Here is a 19,869-nt window from a genome sequence, read left to right as displayed (position 1 = left end):
CTTTTGATTTAATGGCTATTGTGCTTGACTTTGTGTGTGTTCCACTGGAGTTGTGTGTCCTTCCCTTGCCTCTGCTGTAGCGGGTAAACTCAGTCCAACATAATTTAACGCATACAAGTACTTACACACAGAAACGCACGCACACAAACTCACATATTGTGCCTTGGCTATGCTCCATTAAGTGGCCTGTGTCTTAAACAGGAGGCTGACGTAAATGCCGGGCTTGGGAATATAGGACAGGTTGTGTATATGTGTTTGTGTGTGTCTCTGTTTGTGTATCTCTGGTCTCCGTTTTATTCTCAATGTCCTTATTGTCTGTCCCAGGGGACCCCCTCCACACACACCCTCTTCTCTGTATTTGTGGCCTGCTGAATTCTATTGATCAGGTTGTGAAAGCTTGAGTGTGTGAAGAGGAGAACAGAGGGAGAGAAACAGAGAGAGCATTTGTGTGCCCATGTGTGTTTTTCAATTTATGTGTGTATATAATTATAGATGTGATTGGTGATCAAAAAAAGGTAAAATAAGAACTTCAGTTCTCGCATTAATGATTCGCTAATATTGTTGCTATGGACACTTACGGTTGAATGAACTACCTCTACATGTTTCTTGTCTCCTCTTATAGAAACAATGAATGCGTATTTATAGCCAGGCCACAGCATGTTAATACCTGTTTCATAAACTTCCCAGTTAACTGTGAGTTTTTAACAATGGCACACATTGCATGAGCACAAGAAACTGAAGCAACTGCAGGCAAAAGGTCACCTGCGTCATTGTTGTTACAGTTGGCAAACCACCGTTGAATTTTACAGTTTTAGCAACTTTGCTGTTTGTGTGGCTTTTAAAGGTTGAAAAACTGGCAGAAGTGTAAATTGGAGCAGTTGGCATGTTTGTACACAGGGAGGTGTGAATGGAGGTTGCCTCCCACAGAGACAGACTGATACTGTTCAGACCCTCCCTCAGGTCCATGCCATCGTCGGCTTCTAGCTTCTAGTAACACAACACAATAAAACGCCAGTACTATCAACATGGTTGGATCGGTTGTTGTTGCCGTGAGAGGTTGGAATTCCTCCCACAGATCCAGTGGTCGGTCTGCTGGATTCTGGCTCAACTCTGCAACCTCGAGGATATTTTTTTTTTGTTTTGTTTTGTTTTGTTTTACATAAATGGTAGAACAGAAATACAGAAACACAAGCATAAATAAGCTTGAAATCCTGTAGTGTTGTCTTGGTTTGCTGTGATAAACGAGTAAGACAGTTTATTTTTGGTACTTAAATTGGTAGTCAGTGTTTAATTTATGTCTATCGCATATTCTGTGCTGTTCTACTCTACAAACTGGTTACACACTGGGGTGCTTTTGCTGGCATTGTTTCAGATCACTCATCTCTTAGAGGGCAAGGTCAACACTAATCAGTGCTTACATAATGAATTTGCATCATCATATGGGCTTTCCATCTTAATGACACCAGCGGAAAATGCCATCTCATACTTTGCTTCAGAATATCCCATCAATGCACAAATGGCATCCTCTGTAGTGATTAAGAAAGCCTTCACACATGGCTAATGTTGTTATTACGCTGTTCAAACCACTGGGTGGCCATTTGTGTCTTGTTGATAGGGACACTGACATCCTGGAAGGCACTGTTCCCATCAAGAGAGAGATGTATTGCGAGATAAAAACAGTAGCTAAAGATGAAAATATTACCAGAATTCGTTTTTCCTGGTTGATGAAGAGATGCTGGAACCTAAATCATGACCACAAATTTACTCCAAATGTGCACAGAGCCAGCTTATCTACTCTTCACTCGATGTTTTGATCATGCCCTGTACATGCAACATAAAAGCAATGACTGTAGTCTGACTTGACTGTTATGTTTATGTGTAGCACAGAAACTTCTGCGTATTCTTATCTAAATTCAAAAATAGGCGGCACACTCTTTTCTGTCTCCTTTCGAGCATAAAGTCCAGCAAATGGTGAATGAGGCACAAAACAAAGAGTTCTTTGAAGAACAAAGTGAACCTGCCACATACAACGACTGCCTGGAGACGAATCCTATCGCCTAGATTGCATGCTTTCAAGACAGGGGAGGGAAAAGCATCCCTAACAACAAAATGATATAAATTACCACTGTTATGGTCTATACGGTTCAATTTAATGTGCTTGTAATGATAAATTATTTTGGTTATGAATCTAAAGTGGACCTGAGTGCAGTCGGAGCAGCAGGACTGTTAGAACAATTGCAGCTGTCTCCCAGGGCTGTGGCCATTAGTCAATAAATTAGAAAGTAATTAGTTTCTGCTTCTGTGGCTCTATTTGAAGCGCTTCACACAGGTGTAATGAAAATTTATTGGAGCTGTTGATCCGGAGGAGCAAAGAAAAGTAGAGGATTTGTAGCGTGTGATTGTAATGCGGGATTTCCATCTGCCTTTCTCCTTTTTTTGCTTATGGTGTGACAGGTAAGGTTAGCCATGATGACCGGTATAGTGAGGCTTTGCGTCAGTATTTCAAATTTTGACAAAAGCCCAATCAACTAGCAGCTATAAATATTTTAGCGTATATCTTGTAGTAAGAAAACTTCCTGTTTTTAACATTTTGAATTCATGACTTCAAATGAGTTAAGACGTTTGGTGAGAAGAGCTGCATGAACATAACCACCAAAAACTGTGGTTCTGCTGAAAAAGGCACTTTTTTTCGTGAAATATTCTCCTGTGTATCACATACAGTAAAATAGGATACATAACATTTCAGCAAAGTTGTTTTTTCTTTGCTGTAATTTAACTACATCTACTGGGCTCACACAAGCCTGTGAGGAAGACAGCTAGATCCCTGGACTATTGGTTTCATTTTGATTCTGTGTGCTTTTTGGCCAGCGGGCATCTCATCACCCTTTGTTGTTCACACAGCACACTAATTTTTTTCAGTGTCATCTGCCGCACAGTCTGTCTCCTCACTCCCTCATAAAAAAAGGAGAAAGTCAGGCCTTAACCATCAGGTTTACCTAATTGAACAGCTTCACATTTCTCTTTCATGCCATTGTGTGCGGATCAAGGCAGTCACACGAAGCTTTTTGTTGGCAGACAACATCAAGGCTATTTGTTTTGTCTGGTGGAATGTAAGGTCAACAGGAGAGGGAGAACAGAAATTGGAAAACACTCGCACAACTGCGATGTCAATGAACGGCATGAAAGACAGAGGGAGGGAGCTGCCGCGGCAGCATATGGGTGAAAAGAAAAATTAGAGGTGAAAGAGAGATGAGGCAGAGACAGGAGGCAGTGAGGAGATGAAGAAACAAGCGGAGGCTGGAAGTTGTGAAGGCAGCGAGAGAGACAGACAGAGGAAGAACAGAAAGGACAAGGAGTGGAACAGAAACAGGATGGACGGATGGATGAGGACAATCAGGCAGATTGGTCCCAGCCCAGGCTATGGCCAATTAGAATAAAATTAGCTGGACCTTGGCAAAGGCTAGGGCACACAGTAGGGCATGGAGGGAAGGGAGGGGAGGTGGAGGAGGGGCAAAGGGGGAGAATATCCCGGTGATTAAAACCAAATGATTAGTGGTGTGCAAGGCAGAGGGCTAGAGAACTGGGGTCACCTGAGCCTGGAGGGAGAGAGAAGGTCTAACAGTAATGAGACCAACCTTCCCTTTCCTCATCATTGCCCTCCTCCTCGTCTCACTTCCCTTCCTTTCCTCTTGTTCACACTCCATTTTTCTCCTCTAACAATTTTTCTTCATCTTCCTCTGCTCTTTATTTACACATTCTTCCATTTTCTGTCTGTCAGTGTCCCATTCACTGTCTACACCTCCTGTGGTCCTGTGGTAAACCCTGTTACTATCTATTATTGTCTCTTGCCTTTGGCCACAGCACTCACTAATGCATTTCTGGGATACAATTTAGCTTTTTGCGATAAGCAAAGATTTATGAGCAGTTTATTTATCTTTTTTAATCATCTGCAGATGTATGATAATAGAATCTATAGATCTACAACATAAACTCAACACAATAGTGGTGTCTACTGCAGATACCCCATACGCTACTGCTTCAGTTTGAAGCAACAGTTTGGCCAAAGTGCAAACCATCAATCATCAGTGATACAGTATAAATGAGTATTCTGACCATGTAATGACAGCTAGGGTTGCAAAAATAGCTATTCTCCACGCTTCTGTCTCACAGTAATCTAAGGAAACCCCACAAATGTGTCTTAGTCCAGTTGGGTTTGATACACCTGACATGAGTAGGGCTGCTACACACACATCTAGTCTTATAGTAATCTTATAGTACATGTAATTTTGATGGCATATTCCAGGATGTGCATATGCATTTGCATAAATGTAAACGCAAATCTCTACCTATCAATAATGAAGTCCCTTAGCATATGTAATGACAGGAGTATGCTTAAAGCCAGAAACACGGCTTAGAACGCTGATGGGTTGTATATGGTAATCTGTTTTTTCTGCTCTCTGATGCTTCCTAGAACCTTTAAACTACTGTGTTCACTACCACCCTCCTCCAGCTCTGCTCGACATCCAGCTCACCAGATCAAACAATGGACCACCTTCTGAAACATACCAACATTTTAGTCCCAAGCATCTTTTCTTACTCCAATCCTGACTTTTTGTTTGACACAATTCCTCTTTTTATTTATTGTGTGCCATGAATTTTACCTCTTTTCCTGTTTTTTTTTCATTTGTTTGTTGTTGTTCTCTAACTATGTGACTATGTGATGTCCCTTTTCAGTTTCCTACCATTCTCATACCTGAACTTTCTCAGACTAATCTTGAAAATTGTGTATGAAACTAGCTAGTTTGTGAATTTGGGGATTAATATACAGAAATATCACACATACACAATTTAAAGAAACCATATTATGCACATTTACGTGTGTATAATTTTATTTTTGGGATCGACTGGAATGTGTTCATTTGCTTAATGTTAATGTTATAAACCCATATTATTTTTACTGGCACAGCACCTCTTCTCACACTCTGTATGAAAGTCTCTGTTTTAGCTCCTGTCTCTTTAAAGACCCTTCCAGAAATTCCCTGTCTGCCAGCAGAAGTGGCTCTGGTCAGGAAACAATGTCGTACTTTTCAGGAAGTTGCTCATTCTTTGTTTGAGGGCCAAACTAGCCGCTGAAGGTGATTGTTATCGAAAAGTATGATGTGGTGACGTAAAAAAGTAATGTAAGACAAGTGTAAACTTCAAACAAGGCATTTCAGGCAGATAAGGACTGATAACTGTAAAAAAGCTAGAGGGCAAAGCATCGACATGAGTTTAATACTGCATACAATAGACTATTTACACAAAAACATATACTAAGAGCACAAAATGCACAAATAAAAAGCAAGTCAACCCAAAACAACTCAAATGAGAGTGAGAGTCACACATTCAGGTGAGGGTCTGCCAGTTTTGGTAGATTTCTTTAATTTCAGATTTATATGGTCAATCACCTGAGAAAGTGAAGAGAACCATGGCCTTGGGGGTTAAGTGCTGGTCATCCGTGACTTGCACAACCCATTCACATGCCTATTTTCTCTGTGTGTGATCCATTGCTCTTTTGAGCAATAATTCTGGCTGACTACTTTGTGGTGGTGCCACCTGTCTCACCTTCTTGGATCAGGTATAGTGAGCACAGTCCTTATCCCTGACAAAGTGAGTAGTGTGGAATGGGATGTTGATGATTACGGCAAAGTCAGATCGAGCCGAGGATTTTCATCTGCAGATGTAGGAAGCATTCATCCCAACGGCCAGGGAAGGTTTAGCGTGGTGTGGAAATGTGGTATGCAGCACTCATTAAATTTTTTTATGCGTTCTTAGAGGAGTTTGTCCTACAGCATATTGGCTATATCTATGGAGGCCCTTCCATGTCTTTCTCAGCTTCTTCCCCAAGGAGAAAAGCTTTGTAAGAAAGAACCCAAACCCACCGAGAGAAGCAGCAGAACACTTAATCAGCTTCTCCTTGTGACATCCACTAAGAATAGGTAGAGATATCATTGGGTCTTTTTTCAAGGAAGCCACCAAGGTAACCCCAATACACTGTGAGTCAACAGGCAATCATGCAGAACATGCGGTGAGGTCTGACAACCTGAGAGAAATCAAGCTCTTAGATGCTACTCCAGGCCTCAACTTACCTTAATTACAAACCTTTGCAACCTTTTCGAAATTGAATTTGCCTTACTATGGGCATGCTATTTCCTGGCATGTTAGTAATTTTCCTGAAAGACACCCTTTTCAGGAGCAAAGAGCTGATATTTCTCTTTATCTTAAGTATTATCTGCTTCTCTTTTCTCCACACCTCTCAAATCCCCCTCATTTTTGCTTTTTCCATCAATTTCTATACTCTGTCTCTGTCTAAGTTTTCTGCAGAAGATTTCCCTTAGCAAAGAGGGAGAGTACAGTAGGTCTGTCAGCCCTGGAGGACTGAGGGAGATCAGAAGACATGTCAGATGTGTGGTGGGTCTTTTCCACATAGACCCCACTCAGTTATGTGGTTGAAACCTATAGAGAAAGAGCAAACACAGCCCTAGGTCCAGACCACAGGTCTGTAGCCATGGGAGACAGGAATAGGCCCTGACTGCAGTCAGACAGACATCCTCGGATAAAGAGATGTATCCACAGGGTGGATTGGTTCATGAAAGAATGTAATTCTGTCTGTGTTCCACTCTACAATGGCAAGAAACACAAGCAGCTGCATGCACAGAGGGAGAGAGAGAGAGGGAGAGAAGTGACAAATAGATGGTGTACTATACAGTATGTGACCATTGTTTGAGTTGCCAAATTGCTCTGTAGTTGGCCAGCGATTATCTGTGCTACAGAACACCATGATGAGTTTTCAGTTTGGAGAACATTGGAGAGGAGGAAAAGGGGAGCAAATAAAGGCCTTCCCTGTTGGCTATGTGAGATGACTTACCCAAGCCAGGAGACTCATAGCACAGTATGACACTTACAGCCTGGGGGCCCATATTACTTTAAAACAAGAAAAAGAGAAGCAGAATAAACCAGTGTCTGCTTCAGAGCCCACTATGTATTGTACTGTATTACAGTGCCCCTGAGTGGCCTCTGGTCGGAGGTGAGCCGTGGCAGTTTCAGCTGGCTGTAGGGACAGTGGACAGGAGGCCTGGTCAACTGGTCGACAGTGAGGGTCACCGGCTCCCCTGGGGAGGAGATATCCCAAAGGGGGTGGGCAGATGGGGTCTGGAATGAGAGTGTTCTCAGACAGGTGGATGGCTGTCACCCTCATTTTGCCACCGCCAGCAAGCAGGTGGCCTCTCCCTCCTCCGCCTCCACTCAAGGGTCACCTTGACATGGCACTGCTTCCCCCTGGGTCCCATCCCATCATATATACACTCTATATACACACACTTGTGCTCACACATTGACACAAATACACCAATGGTTCTGTGCAACTCTCAGTCAACCCCGGCACCTGGGGACTGGGAGCGTAAACAGTCGCTCTCAAGGTTGAACCCAGGTGTTTCATTTCCATTTAGGCTCTCATCACATTCACAGCCTCCTCCCTCTGACTTTGGTCATATCACAGACGGAATAGTCATTAAATTTTAGATTACCTTTTCTTTGCCTTTGTAGATGTTGAGATGCACAGGGTCTATTTTAAATGTCTGTCTATGAAATAATTATCTCCCAACTCTGTGCACCCGACATCTTCAAAAGAGGATGTTCCATTGATGATTTTTGTCCTACATCATAGCTTTGCTCTTGCCGCGACTCTAAAACCCAATATAGCGTAATTAAACTAACAAAGTGACATCAATAAAGACAGAAGTGCTCTGTAATTACAGTCTGTGCTAGGACATCATAAGCAAGCAGTGTCATCACCCTAACGAAGGAAATAAATCGATGGCAGACAGACAAAGCCCCGCTTTACGATCCCCTTCTCCTCTGACACACAAAGCCAACCATAAACACGAGTAAGGCAAGAGTTTAATGGCAATCTTAAAGTTGTGGAGGCCACTAGCTTGTCTTTACTGCTCCTGCCCTGCAATACAATGGGTGCCTTGACACTTTCACCACTCCCTTCCTCTCCTTCATTAGTTGTGCTTCTGTCTGTTTCTCCCCTTATTCTGCCTTTTCCCTTTGCCTTCTCTTCTATATGGTGTCTGGTCTCCTCACCCTCTAGAGACACATGAGTGGCAGGCCTCCCCCTTAATAACTGTGTATTCCAATTCTGACACGGTTGCACAAAAACAGACACACATAGAGATATGTACACGCAAACAAACACACACCAAAAATAATATGTTGCAGGATTCAAGACTGGCATTCCCACGTTGCCTCTCCTTGCAGAGAACCATGTGGACAGCAAGGCTAAATGTCAGGCAGAGATATTTAATTTCACATGCACACACATGCAGGCAGGCACTCTCAAAAACCCAACACGGACAAGACACCCCACACTGATAGTGTGTGAAGAGTGAGGCTAAATGTCAAGGGATGATGTAAATTCGCATGATTGCTTCCAGAAGTAGTTCATCACAGTGCCAGCATTGGACAGATCAGTGTCTCATTGTCCTCCAAGAGCTTTGCAGAGCAGGACAGAGGGTCTCCAACAGAAGCAACAGACCATATTTGTGTGTGTGTGGGAAGGCTGAGGGGACTCCTTCAAATATATGTAAAACACACTCCTGTCTCTATCAACCATGTGTTATTTCAAGGCTGACCCAGTTTCCTGGGAAATACACATCATATGCCTACATTCAAGCCTGTTTCATGCAAACACGAGCTAGTGTATGGACCAGACCCAAGACTCTGATGAGAAATAGGGATGTGTGCTATGTTTTACTTTGTATAACATTCTTAGCACATCTAACATGGTCTCAAGGCGACAGTAGTGGATCTTCCTCAGTCCTTTTTCCCCTACGCATCATTTGTTCAAAGGAACCCTGCTGAATATGATGTCTGAAAGTAAGAGGAGCAAGTGATGAGTTGTAAAGTTGTGTATACTACTTAATGTACATATTTCATTGATGAATAAAACATAGATTTAATTCAAGAGTGCATCTCACAGGCACTATATGCAGCATAGAGCTAGAAGCAAACTCTTGCCGTGCTGGGCTGTTGCCTTGACTCCCCACCAAAACTCTCACTGTCTACTTGCTGAGGTGACTGATGAGCAGACTCACTGGTGTGTCAAATATGGGGGAAATAGTCAATCAGCTAGGCTGCTGTGACAGGCCTGTGTGCTGCTGTAGTTCGGAAATGTTGCTGCAGGAAGTGTGTAAAAGTCATGCTTTGTGCCAGACTGAGGATAAACATTTTATGCTTTTGGAATAGGAGGGTTACACCTCTTCCATCTCTGCAAGGTATGGTTAGATGCTCATTGCATCTGTCTTTAGTTCACTTCTAACGGTTGGAATTTATTATGCCATGTCACTATCTGTCTGTTTGTTTATATGTGTGTGTTTTAGTGTAGCTGAATATGTTTTTGAAGAAATAAGAAGAGGAGGGAAGAAAGGAGGAAAAAAGAGAATGCCCGTGTGCGGATCAATTTATGGAGGAGAGACTGTTGATGTGATTTAGTGTGTGGGTGCTCCATGGGCCACTGAACTTGGAAAATGAGAAGGCAGAGGTGGCCATGATTAGAGGTGTGCCTTGTTGACTACTTTATGTGTGTATTCAGATGCGTGCGTACATACACACACCTTGTTGGCTGTGGCAGTCTGTGGCTGGTCAGGGAGAAATAAACATAGCAAGACACACACAGTCTATCATCTTCATTGTCTGGGTAAAGCCTATCAGCGTTGGTGTGTGTAACCAGGAGAAGCCGAGTTGATTTTTACTCTGCTTCGCTCTGTCATTCTGTGTGTGTGTCTGTGTGTGTGCCGGTGTGTGCGAGGTCCTGGCCCCTGCTGAGGCATCGGAGACAGAGCAGAGTGATCTCAGACATGTGTCAGGGGCCGAGGTCAAGGGTCGTCATATACAAACATACCCCGAGAAATAGAGTGAGAGAGAGCGTTGGGCCCTGTGGGACCACTTGACTAACATTTTCACCCATAACATCAAATACTACCCACAACCCTGTCATCTCTCTTGTCTGTTTTCAGTCAGTCACCTCATGCTTTCTTTTTTCTTCTGCTTCCCCCCATTCTGCATTTGGAAAATGATTATTCAGACTCAGAAAAATATCAACGGAACACATCAGAAATATGATTTAACAATGTAGTTTGTAAAAAAAAAAAATATATATATATATATCATTTTTATTGCAGAGAGTCTACAGTATAGCAATAGCAGCAGACATGAAGAAGAGTCTGCATCCCCAGGCTCAGAAAAGAAAGTCATGCAAGTTTTGGGTTTCTCTTTGTTTTGACTGCTCCCAGACATAAATATGATGTAATTGTTTAAGTCAGATCCTCTACTTGCAAAACTGTATTGCCTGGGACAAATATTCACATTCAGAAACCCAATGACTAAGCTTCCTGTTCGGCAGTGTTCAGCAGCATCCATCGTAGTCGTGCAGCTACACGAGAATTGTCTAAGTATCAGGCCACACTTAGACATTCCTTCATCCAACTGCTGCTGATCTGTGTACAGTATTGTTTTGTGATCAGTGGTCAACATTTTAACTGGAATAGCGTGGTCCACTTAGATTTGTCAAAAAGCAAAAAGGTCTCGCCATCATATTTTTCATTTTTCCCACTTACTTTGTTTATTCAGGGTGCAGTGGAGTCGCTCTGAGCACGAATGCTCTTTTCGATGAATGCCCTGCTCCACACTGACACAGTTGCACACATACACAGCTGGAAGCCTCCCAATACAACCAGACTCTGATCTTTTGGCCAGCTGAGCAGCTTTAATCTGTTTTGCAGAAAGTTGGATCATACTGATTGTCCCGCACACTGCTTTGCTGCAGCTGTGCAAAGGCTAGTCAAAGCTCAGTTTGATGATCAATAAATGAACTCATTGCAGAGCATCCATTTCTGGAAATGTTTTCAGTAAATGTTATTGTTAATTGCCAACAGATAAACAGGAGTTACCAGCAAGCATTATCATTTGATTTTGCTGTTAAAGAAAAGAAATCATGCTCGCACAGTATTCTTGTTGATATATAATACACCACTCCTCAGATTTTTATGCTGTGTCTCAAATATTTTAATCACTGACGCTTTCTTTTTCCAAACAAACAGATTCTAATTATCTTTATGATGTTTATTTTTTGCGGATGCTGCTGAATAATCCACAGTACTACCCGCTTGGTTAAAAAGCTCAACAATTCGATTGGAAATTCACTTCAGGTTTTTGTTTGACCACTGAATTTGCTGGGAAACATGACTCTATATTTAACCATCCACGCCTGTCATTTTCCCTTTTGTCTCATATCAAAACCATACCCAACACAGCAGGCTCCCCCACTGTTGATGCTCTGTATAACCAGCATTCTGGCACAGGTCGTGTTTATGGAGGCGAATCAGTGTGTCAGTGTTCGTGTAAAATCCCCATACCACACACAGGGATCAGAGAAGGAAGCCAGCAGTATACTTCATGCTGGAATCCAATCCAAGCGTTTCTGCGGAGGAGGCTTGGTCTCCAATATGTTTAGTGTTACCTCAAGACCATATCAGCTCTGCAATGCAAGCAATGCCTGAAATTCGATTTGATCTGCATGGCCACCATCACTTGACCATGGCTGATGTCTGTCCTTCTCCCCCTCACTCTCTATCTGTGCCTGAGCTGCCGCCGAGCCCTGGGCTCCAATTAAACCCATGATGCCTGGCTCTGGTTGGTATGGTGACCAGACAGGGCACAGAGAGAGCTGTGATTCCCAGGTGAAAGGTGGGATAGACTTTCTGATTCGCTCCAGCACCCAGATAGAGTTACAGCTCAATTTCAACCTCTCGCCCTCATCGGTCTATCCTCATGACTAAAATAGGACCATGGAATGGAAGGGAGAGGAAGAATACTTCTTCTTTTCCTTCTCTGTTTTCCTGTCTGTCTCTCTCCCTTTACTCACTCCTTTTTTGTATCGCTCCCTCTATTCAGCTACCCCACCCTCCACCCCCTTTTGCAGCACTGTGCTGACGTCTTTTGTGACAGAAGGGACTCTGAGATGTGCTTTATAGCTTGGTCATCTTGTAAAGCAGCACTTCTAACTCAGTAGTTCTGTCTCACTTTAAAAAGTTGAGTTTTTTGACCTTACTGGCTCTTTATCCTCCTTTCTTTCCAGTTGTTCTTACTGCTTGTGCTTTGTTCTTCTACCTTTTTTGTGGACAAGGCAGGATTTGTGAATTAATCATAAGTGGTTCAATAGCTGGCCTTAGCTGTGCTCTGTCACAGGGGGGATCAATAGGGGAAGTTCAGTGGCAGCGACTGCTTTGGAGGAGAGACAAGGAGGGCTGCATCCAGGTGATCATAAGCCCAGTCTGGCATGAGGCATGATGCAGAGGAGAGCCCGTCCTCGGCCCTTCCTCTTTCTGTCCAGGTCTCTGGAGCTACATACAGCTGCCTTCATCTAAGTTGCACTTCAAGGTCCTCTTGTGATAATCTAGGATGATGCTTCACGTTAAAAATATATATGAATGTAATATCTATTTCACAATAAATTTAATAGGTGTTTTAGACTTACTACCGCTAAAAATAATTTGCACATCCACATGAAACTGCTGCCAGTGTTGTCAGTTTTAAGGTTTTAATCTTTTACTGTTTGTGCTCCAGCTTCATAATCCAAAGTTTGCTTTTTAGTCCTCCTACTAAGCCATGTTTTTTATTTCCAAATGGGCTTTTACACTCATATCTTAAAGGCAGTGACAGAAGTTTATGTTACTTGTTGAACATAGCATTAGGAAACCAGTAAAGAGGAATGAAGATCTTTGATCCTCTCCTCCAAATTGGACTCTTGAAAATACATGACCACATCATTAACTTGGTGGCTCAATTCTCCTGCTTCTCATTTTAAAAGGAAGCAAGGTTGTTGTTACTCATAATGAAAACCTGACCTTTTCTTGCTGCAGTCCAGTTCAACTTAGATTTAATTGCATTAGTATTTTCATACCATGGGACAACATAAGCTGCTAAAACAGCAACTCTACCCCATGACATAAAATAAGGCTGTAAGCAATTCCCTGCTGGCTATGCATTATTGAAAATACAAAAGCATCTTCTTTACAAAGTGTCATAATAAGGCAGTGCTACAGGACTTAGGTTTGCACTTGCACAATGCACACAGCATGTAGTTGTCAGCAGGAGCTGGGCTGTAGAGAAGCTTCATTTTGATGGCACCTTCATTTACAACGTACTGAGACACACCATGGATGATTTGTGAAGATTAGCGGAGAGGATGTGAGGTATGAATCATCATCTCTGTAGTCGCTTTTTTCCAAGTAAGCATATGCACACTGACTAAAGACTGGAAATAGCATTCACCAAAAATATGATATGGAAGCCTTTTGGGTAAGCAGTTGAAAGTCATCAACACTTTAAACCAGTTAAACACATTATATGCACACACACACTCTCACACACGCACACACAAGCACGCACACACTCATATACAGTGACAGTGTGCATTTCATGTGAATAAGAAATGTCTTCACAGTCAAAACCTTACAAGCACTGAAATTCAAATTCCGTGTCACCTAAGCTGTACATCAAAGCCTCACATTAGTCCTCATTGCTACGTGTGTGTGTGTGTGTGTGTGTGTGTGTGTGTGTGTGTGTGTTGACACAGAGAATTGAGCGGTGTAACCAGTGTATGACATGGCTATTTGTAAATAACATCCAAACCTCCACTGGATGCAGCTGAGAGCTTTAAGTCTGAGCAGTGATGGCAGCCTCCCTGAAATGTGCATGAAACCAGCTTAGTGCTATCAGCGCAGCATCACCGCCAGTCACCAGCCACCCTCTCATTCTGCCGGGCTGCTGCGGACCAGATAAGAGCAACACCACCCTCCTCCCCTACTGCTTACATCCGCCTTATGTTGTCCCCCAACAATTCACCCACCCTCCCACACCAATTCACCCTTATCCTCTTTACAAGGTCTTATAGGGACAGAGACACTGACACTGTCGCTACAGCCGTAATTTATATTCTTTGTAAATTGTCTGTGATTTTTTCATTGAGATAAGTGTGGGGGGAACATCTGTTTTGTGCTGGAAGGCAGTAGGCTGGGGCTTCGGTTCTGTGGCAATCACCAGCAGTATAGATAGAGCGAAAGAGGGGAGGCACACGATCTGTCTCCCCATCCTGAATTACAACTCCAGGGGCCCAGCTACCCTCTCATCATTACTGTTGTATTTAGTTGAACACATTGGGTAAACAAACATTGAGCTCCATCTGTACAGCCTTGCAGATCAGTATGTGATACCATGTTTGGCAAACTTAACTTCATGATTCATTTCAGCCTAAATCATGTCAGTTGCTGTTTTCTCTCTTAATTATCCTTAATACCTTGACAGTCCAGAGTCGAAAGCAAGCTATTAATATGTAAGAGAGAACGAGAGATGATACGATATAATTTAAAAGATGCTACATGACTTGTTCCAGCTGACTGACCCTCCACACTGCCCCGCACTTCCTTGATTATCATATATCATTGAGCATTCATTGCTGAGGGCTGAAGCCACTCAGGACCAGAGTAGTAAGAGCTGTGGGCATCACAGTGACCAGGTGCTGAGGCCTCATTGGCAGTCAAAAAGGAATGCGACCTGCGGCGTCTCGACATAGGCGCGCTAGCGGGGGAGTTGGAGGGGTTCGGAGCAGTGCAGACGATGAATCTCAATCCTGAGGCCGTGGCAGATTTACATTTAAAGTAGTTTTAGCGAACGCCCCACTTCCTGATGCATTCTTTGGCAGAGCTGAAAGGAGCGGCTTATCTGCGAGTCATCAATTGCACGTGATGCGTCCAGATAGGGGCTTCTGACGCGGAGCCAGCACCTTTCTGCTCTCACATATAGCTCAAAGATGATGTGCCATCTAATAGAGCACCATTGCTTGCACTGTAATTACATTACATGTGAAAAGCCTCGACTAGGTTTTGGCAGCTCCAGATGTGTGCATGGGTTCTCGCGCACATGTGTGCCGTAACTCGTGATCCATGTTTTACTTGTGATTGACAGAAGCAGTAATGACCAACATCAGCGTGTTATTGATGTTCTGTCACTCTCCTTGTTATTAATGTTATCCCTAGATGGAACAACAGGGTTACTAGAAACTTTATGTGCATGCGCGCAGTGTTTGTGTGCGAGTGCTCAGGGGCATATTCGTCCTCATATTTATACTTAATAGGATTGGTGTGTGACACAAAATACAGGTGTGTGTGTGTGTGTGTGTGTGTGTGGGTGTGTGTGTGTGTGTGTGTGTGTGTGTGTGTGTGTGTGTGTGTGTGTGTGTGTGTGTGTGTGTGTGTGTGTGTGTGTGTGTGTGCGTGCGTGCGTGCGTGTGTGCATGTGTGTGTGTGGATATGTTTGGTTAGGTAGTAGGTGTGAGTGTAGTTGTTGACACAGTGGGGTAAAGGCTGTGATGGCTGAAGGCTCTGATGGGTAATTGAGAACAGCAGGTGTCGCCTCCCTCCTGAGCCTCTTCAGGCCCCAACCAGCTCACCCTCCGATCTTCAAAGCCTCTTCAGCCCAACTCTCCTCTCCTCTCCTCTCCTCTCCTCTCCTCTCCTCTCCTCTCCTCTCCTCTCCTCTCCTCTCCTCTCCTCTCCTCTCCTCTCCTCTCCTCTCCTATCTTCTCCTCTCCTCTCCTATCCTCTCCTCTCCTCTCCTCTCCTCTCCTCTCCTCTCCTCTCCTCTCCTCTCCTCTCCTCTCCTCTCCTCTCCTCTCCTCTCCTATCCTATCCTATCCTATCCTCTCCTATGTCAGTAGGAGCTTGCTGGAGAGAAAAACAGCATGTACTGTATGGTATTAATCAAACCCAGAGCATCACAGGGAATAAGGCAGACTGGACTACACCACCTCACCAAGACTGAAATATTTCATCCTTTTGACAAGACTATAACCCAAAACACAGAATTCTTTACCATTATATCCTGGAATGGCAATTAAAATCTTGTCTTACACTCAAACACACTGAGAGAACTGAGTACATTTTGCGTTTATGTCTTTTAAGAAATATATTGAGTACATGTTGTGTTTCTTTTTATTCTCTTTGGATGATTCACCACAGCTCCTCCTCACCAACCATTGCTGGCAGGAGATTCCTTCGCACTCACGCAGATTTGTCTGTGTGTGTTTAGCTTTTTCTTCCTTTCTCTGTTCGTGCCGATAGGCCTTCAGACGCTGGAGCTGAGACTGTGTGCAGCGTTTTGCCTGTCTGTGGGCCAGGGCTCCCCTGCTTAGGTCTTTTTATCCATGCTGAACACGTCACCAGCCTCATAAAACCCCCACCCTCCCCTGACTTTTTCAAATGAACAAATCTGATTGAGCGAATGCCATTACCTGGGTAAATGAATGATTCCTAAAGGACTGGACAAGGCCTAACACCACCCTCAGGGTAAAGCTTATTATCGCTGCAAACTCCAAAGAAGAGAGAGGCAGCTGTGGAGCTTGTGTGCACTTTGTCAGAGGCCAGTATTTCCATATTAATCTGCCACATTTAGGCATCTGAGACAGAGGGCCTCCTGTCACGCTTCTTTGATAACAGAGCAGTTAGCTTTTTCCCCTCATGTATAAATATGTGTAATTCTGATAAGATTAATTGAAACGCCTAAGTATACAGTGGTAGGAGATGAGTGGGAGGGAAAGAGGAAGACAGCAGGAGGGAGAGGAAACACATTATGTTGCCAAAGCATGCATTTTAGACTGGTCTCTGCCTCAGACCTACCCCAGAATGGGTGTATAGGCTCTCTCTTCTGGGTCCAAAGTGCCTTGAATTGAAAATAGCATCTACCTAACAGCCCTCAAAAATAGCTGAGCGAATAAGTTTTTGCGCCGAGCCGATAAATACGGCATGGAGCCTCTGACACCGAAGCCTCACCCCAATTTCCAGTGCTCTGGAGGAGATCAGATAGCCCTGTGTCATTTGATTTTCTGCCTTATCTCATCCGCGCCCATCTTTTTGTCTCACGCAGAGCTACATTTTAAGAAGCACACACTCCTTGTATCTTTTGAAGGACAAAACCCGGAATGATATTGAAACAAATAATAGCATCAAACTTTTAGAGAGGGCCATCTCTGTGTTTGATTGATTCCAAGTGCTGACGTAGACATGTCAGATGAGTATCCTTCACCTGACATTTGGGATGCAAATCTGAAAGAGTACACGTTGTGACTGAAACAGTCTGCAAAGTTCTTAGTTCACGAGTGCCATTTATGATCACAGATCCACGATGGGTGACATTACGGATGCTGTAAACCAAAGACAATTTATACTTTGTGTATATCCCGTAGAGCCGTTGAGGAGTTCTCAAACTGACCAATAAAGATGTCTGTTTAATAGTTGTTTTCTGCAAAGTATGCTAACTACTAAACAAAAGAGGGGAGTGAGTAAGGAGAAGACAGCGGGAGAGAGGGAGGTGTGGGAGAGTGGAGGTGAGGGATCCTGAGACAGATGAAACAAGGGGGGAGAAAGAAAGCAGGAAAGGAGTTGGAGCGAGGGAGGAGACAAAGACATTCCCTGGTGCACAGCTTGAGTTGACTGACGGCAAGAAGAGAGGGCTGTGGAGAGAGGAAGGGGGGAGGAAAGGGAGGAAGGGAGATCAGCGCGGAGTGAGCACGTCAGTGTGTGAGTGGCGTCTCTCATTAGAAGGTGCTGTCAGGGGCCACAGAGGGGGGACTGCAGGGACCCCACCTCCCCCTTCTCCTCCTTCTCCACTGGCCCCTGAGATCCAGCCAGGAAAATGATTGATGAGTGATACCAAGATAAACACACACCCCGGCCCCCAAAGGCAGCATTGCAAAATGATGCATGCAGCATTATAAATAAACCTCGTAGAAAAAAAATTTAACAGTAAACAACAAAACAATGCAAAACAACCATTGGGTTTTCTTATTTTGGGTTATTGTTGCAGACGGCACAAATCAACTCAGCTTTCTCTCTCTCTTGCTCGCTCTCTCTCTGCTTTGATGGGAATTTTTCCGGCTTTTGTGTTTCTAGTTTTTTATGTCTGTGTGTGTTGTGTGTTGTGCTTATGCATGGGAGCAATGAGCACAAGGCTAACAAGGCTCACCAGCTGACTGGATGGTTAAGCCCCCCTCAGTTACACTGCTTCCTCAGCAGCTTGGGCAGGCGGCTTTCCCATTCATTCACTGTGCGGCATCAAACTCCGAGGCAAACCTGTTCTCATTTGGGAGCGCTCCAAATCACAGCAGCTGTGTGTAGTGTGTGTTCACTTGTATTTCTTATGTTGTGGGGACATAAATATGTGTGCATTGTCACAATGGACGGACTGGACTTGTTTTAGGGGGGCTTGCTTTTTGTCCCCAAATTCAGGTCCTCATACTGTAAAGTCAGGGCAGAGTTAGGAAAGATTTGGTTTAAAAAGTAATAGTTAAGGTTAAGTTAATTTTCCAGGAAATGAATGTAAATCAATATAATGTCCTCTGAAGTGATGGAAACACGACTAACTGCGCGTGTGTTGGAAGCATGGACGAGTGTATGGTAAACTGTGCCAAGCGTTCGGTGTGGTATATGTATGGATTAATACTGATGATGTATAACCTCTCAACAATACACGCGCAAATACAAATGCATAGACACAAAACTATGTCTTACTGTTCCCTAATTGTTGAGAAAGCCATAAATGTTTTATGCTACACTTTCTGCTAATGCTTAACAGTGAGCGCCAAATGCCTCCGTTACAAATCGAAGTGGAAAGGCAGATTATCATCAAATAGTTACATTATATCATTATGAGCCTAAAGGCTGTGGTCTGGTGGAGAGAGAATGAATTATGAATGGAGTGTGAGCGAGGATCTTCTCTTTCCCCTAGGGACTTCCAACACCACAACTCATTTAAGTTGGATGAATGAGAGATAAGTAAGGAAGCCCATGCCTCCACCCCCACCCCCCCCACCCCGCTGGCCTTACACACTGGCCTTCATATAATTTACTCAGAGAGGAGTGTCACTTTAACTCCTCACAGTGCACACACTTCTCAGTGCAAGAAATGTATGCTGAAGGGTGCTTTGTTCATTGTCAAACTGTGCATACCAATGCTGAAAAACACCATAAAGAAGTCTTGTCATCTAAGTCACTGGTGCATTTTCTGCCTGGCGCAGACTCGTGTCAGGCCTCTTTGTACATCTCTAAAATGAGTCCCCAAGCTGTGCTGTAGCTTTGCCTAAAAATTCTTCTCATCTCATCTTTCTCTCTTTTGCTCTCCCTCTGTCCTGTCTCCACGGATCCAGGCCGCAGAATGGGTCGATGATACTGTACAATAGGAAGAAGGTGAAGTACAGAAAGGATGGCTACTGCTGGAAGAAGAGGAAAGACGGGAAGACCACACGGGAGGATCACATGAAGTTGAAAGTGCAGGGAGTTGAGGTGAGTGGGCTGACAAGAGTTTGGATTTAGAAGGAGTAAATGGGGAAAGAGGCGGGCTGGGGGTGGGTATGGGGTGGGTGAGAGCCAGCCTTCATCCTGACACAGACAAACAGAGGTCTACAGTGAGCTCTCCCTTGGCTGTAATGGAGACAGTCACATGCTGCAGTCAGCCTGTGTCTCCAAGGAGCCTCACCAAGAAACAATGCGGCACAACAATAGTTTTCCCTGGGAAGCCAGTGGAGTGGAACCGATTGTTTGTACCTTATTAAAGCTCTGGATGTTGCCTTTGCTCCAGAGAGCCTACATTAATCTTGCTGGCTCAAAGCAGTACTGTGGTACTGTGGAGCTAGTGTTCCCTCACCTCACTCCAAGTCACTCCCCATACCAGCTGCTGCCATAAAAGGCCCAGTTGTATCTGTCCTTGGCTCACCTA

General features: G+C 43.9%; 1 protein-coding gene across 6 annotated transcripts in view; it reads left to right on the top strand.

Annotated features, from left to right (window-relative positions):
• The window catches only part of camta1a (calmodulin binding transcription activator 1a), a 283,696-nt gene that overhangs the window by 138,762 nt on the left and 125,065 nt on the right, over nt 1–19,869 (top strand). For all 6 annotated transcript variants that reach the window (XM_035954376.2, XM_035954375.2, XM_035954373.2 and 3 more), the window contains one exon: nt 19,301–19,436. In XM_035954376.2, coding sequence (XP_035810269.1) covers nt 19,301–19,436 — 136 coding nt within the window. The remainder of the gene's footprint in view (nt 1–19,300; nt 19,437–19,869) is intronic.

Source organism: Amphiprion ocellaris, chromosome 8, assembly GCF_022539595.1.
Source record: "Amphiprion ocellaris isolate individual 3 ecotype Okinawa chromosome 8, ASM2253959v1, whole genome shotgun sequence".
In the NCBI taxonomy this organism is placed as follows: domain Eukaryota; kingdom Metazoa; phylum Chordata; class Actinopteri; family Pomacentridae; genus Amphiprion; species Amphiprion ocellaris.
Note: the sequence above shows the minus strand (reverse complement) of the source record. Positions and strands in the feature narration are given on the sequence as shown.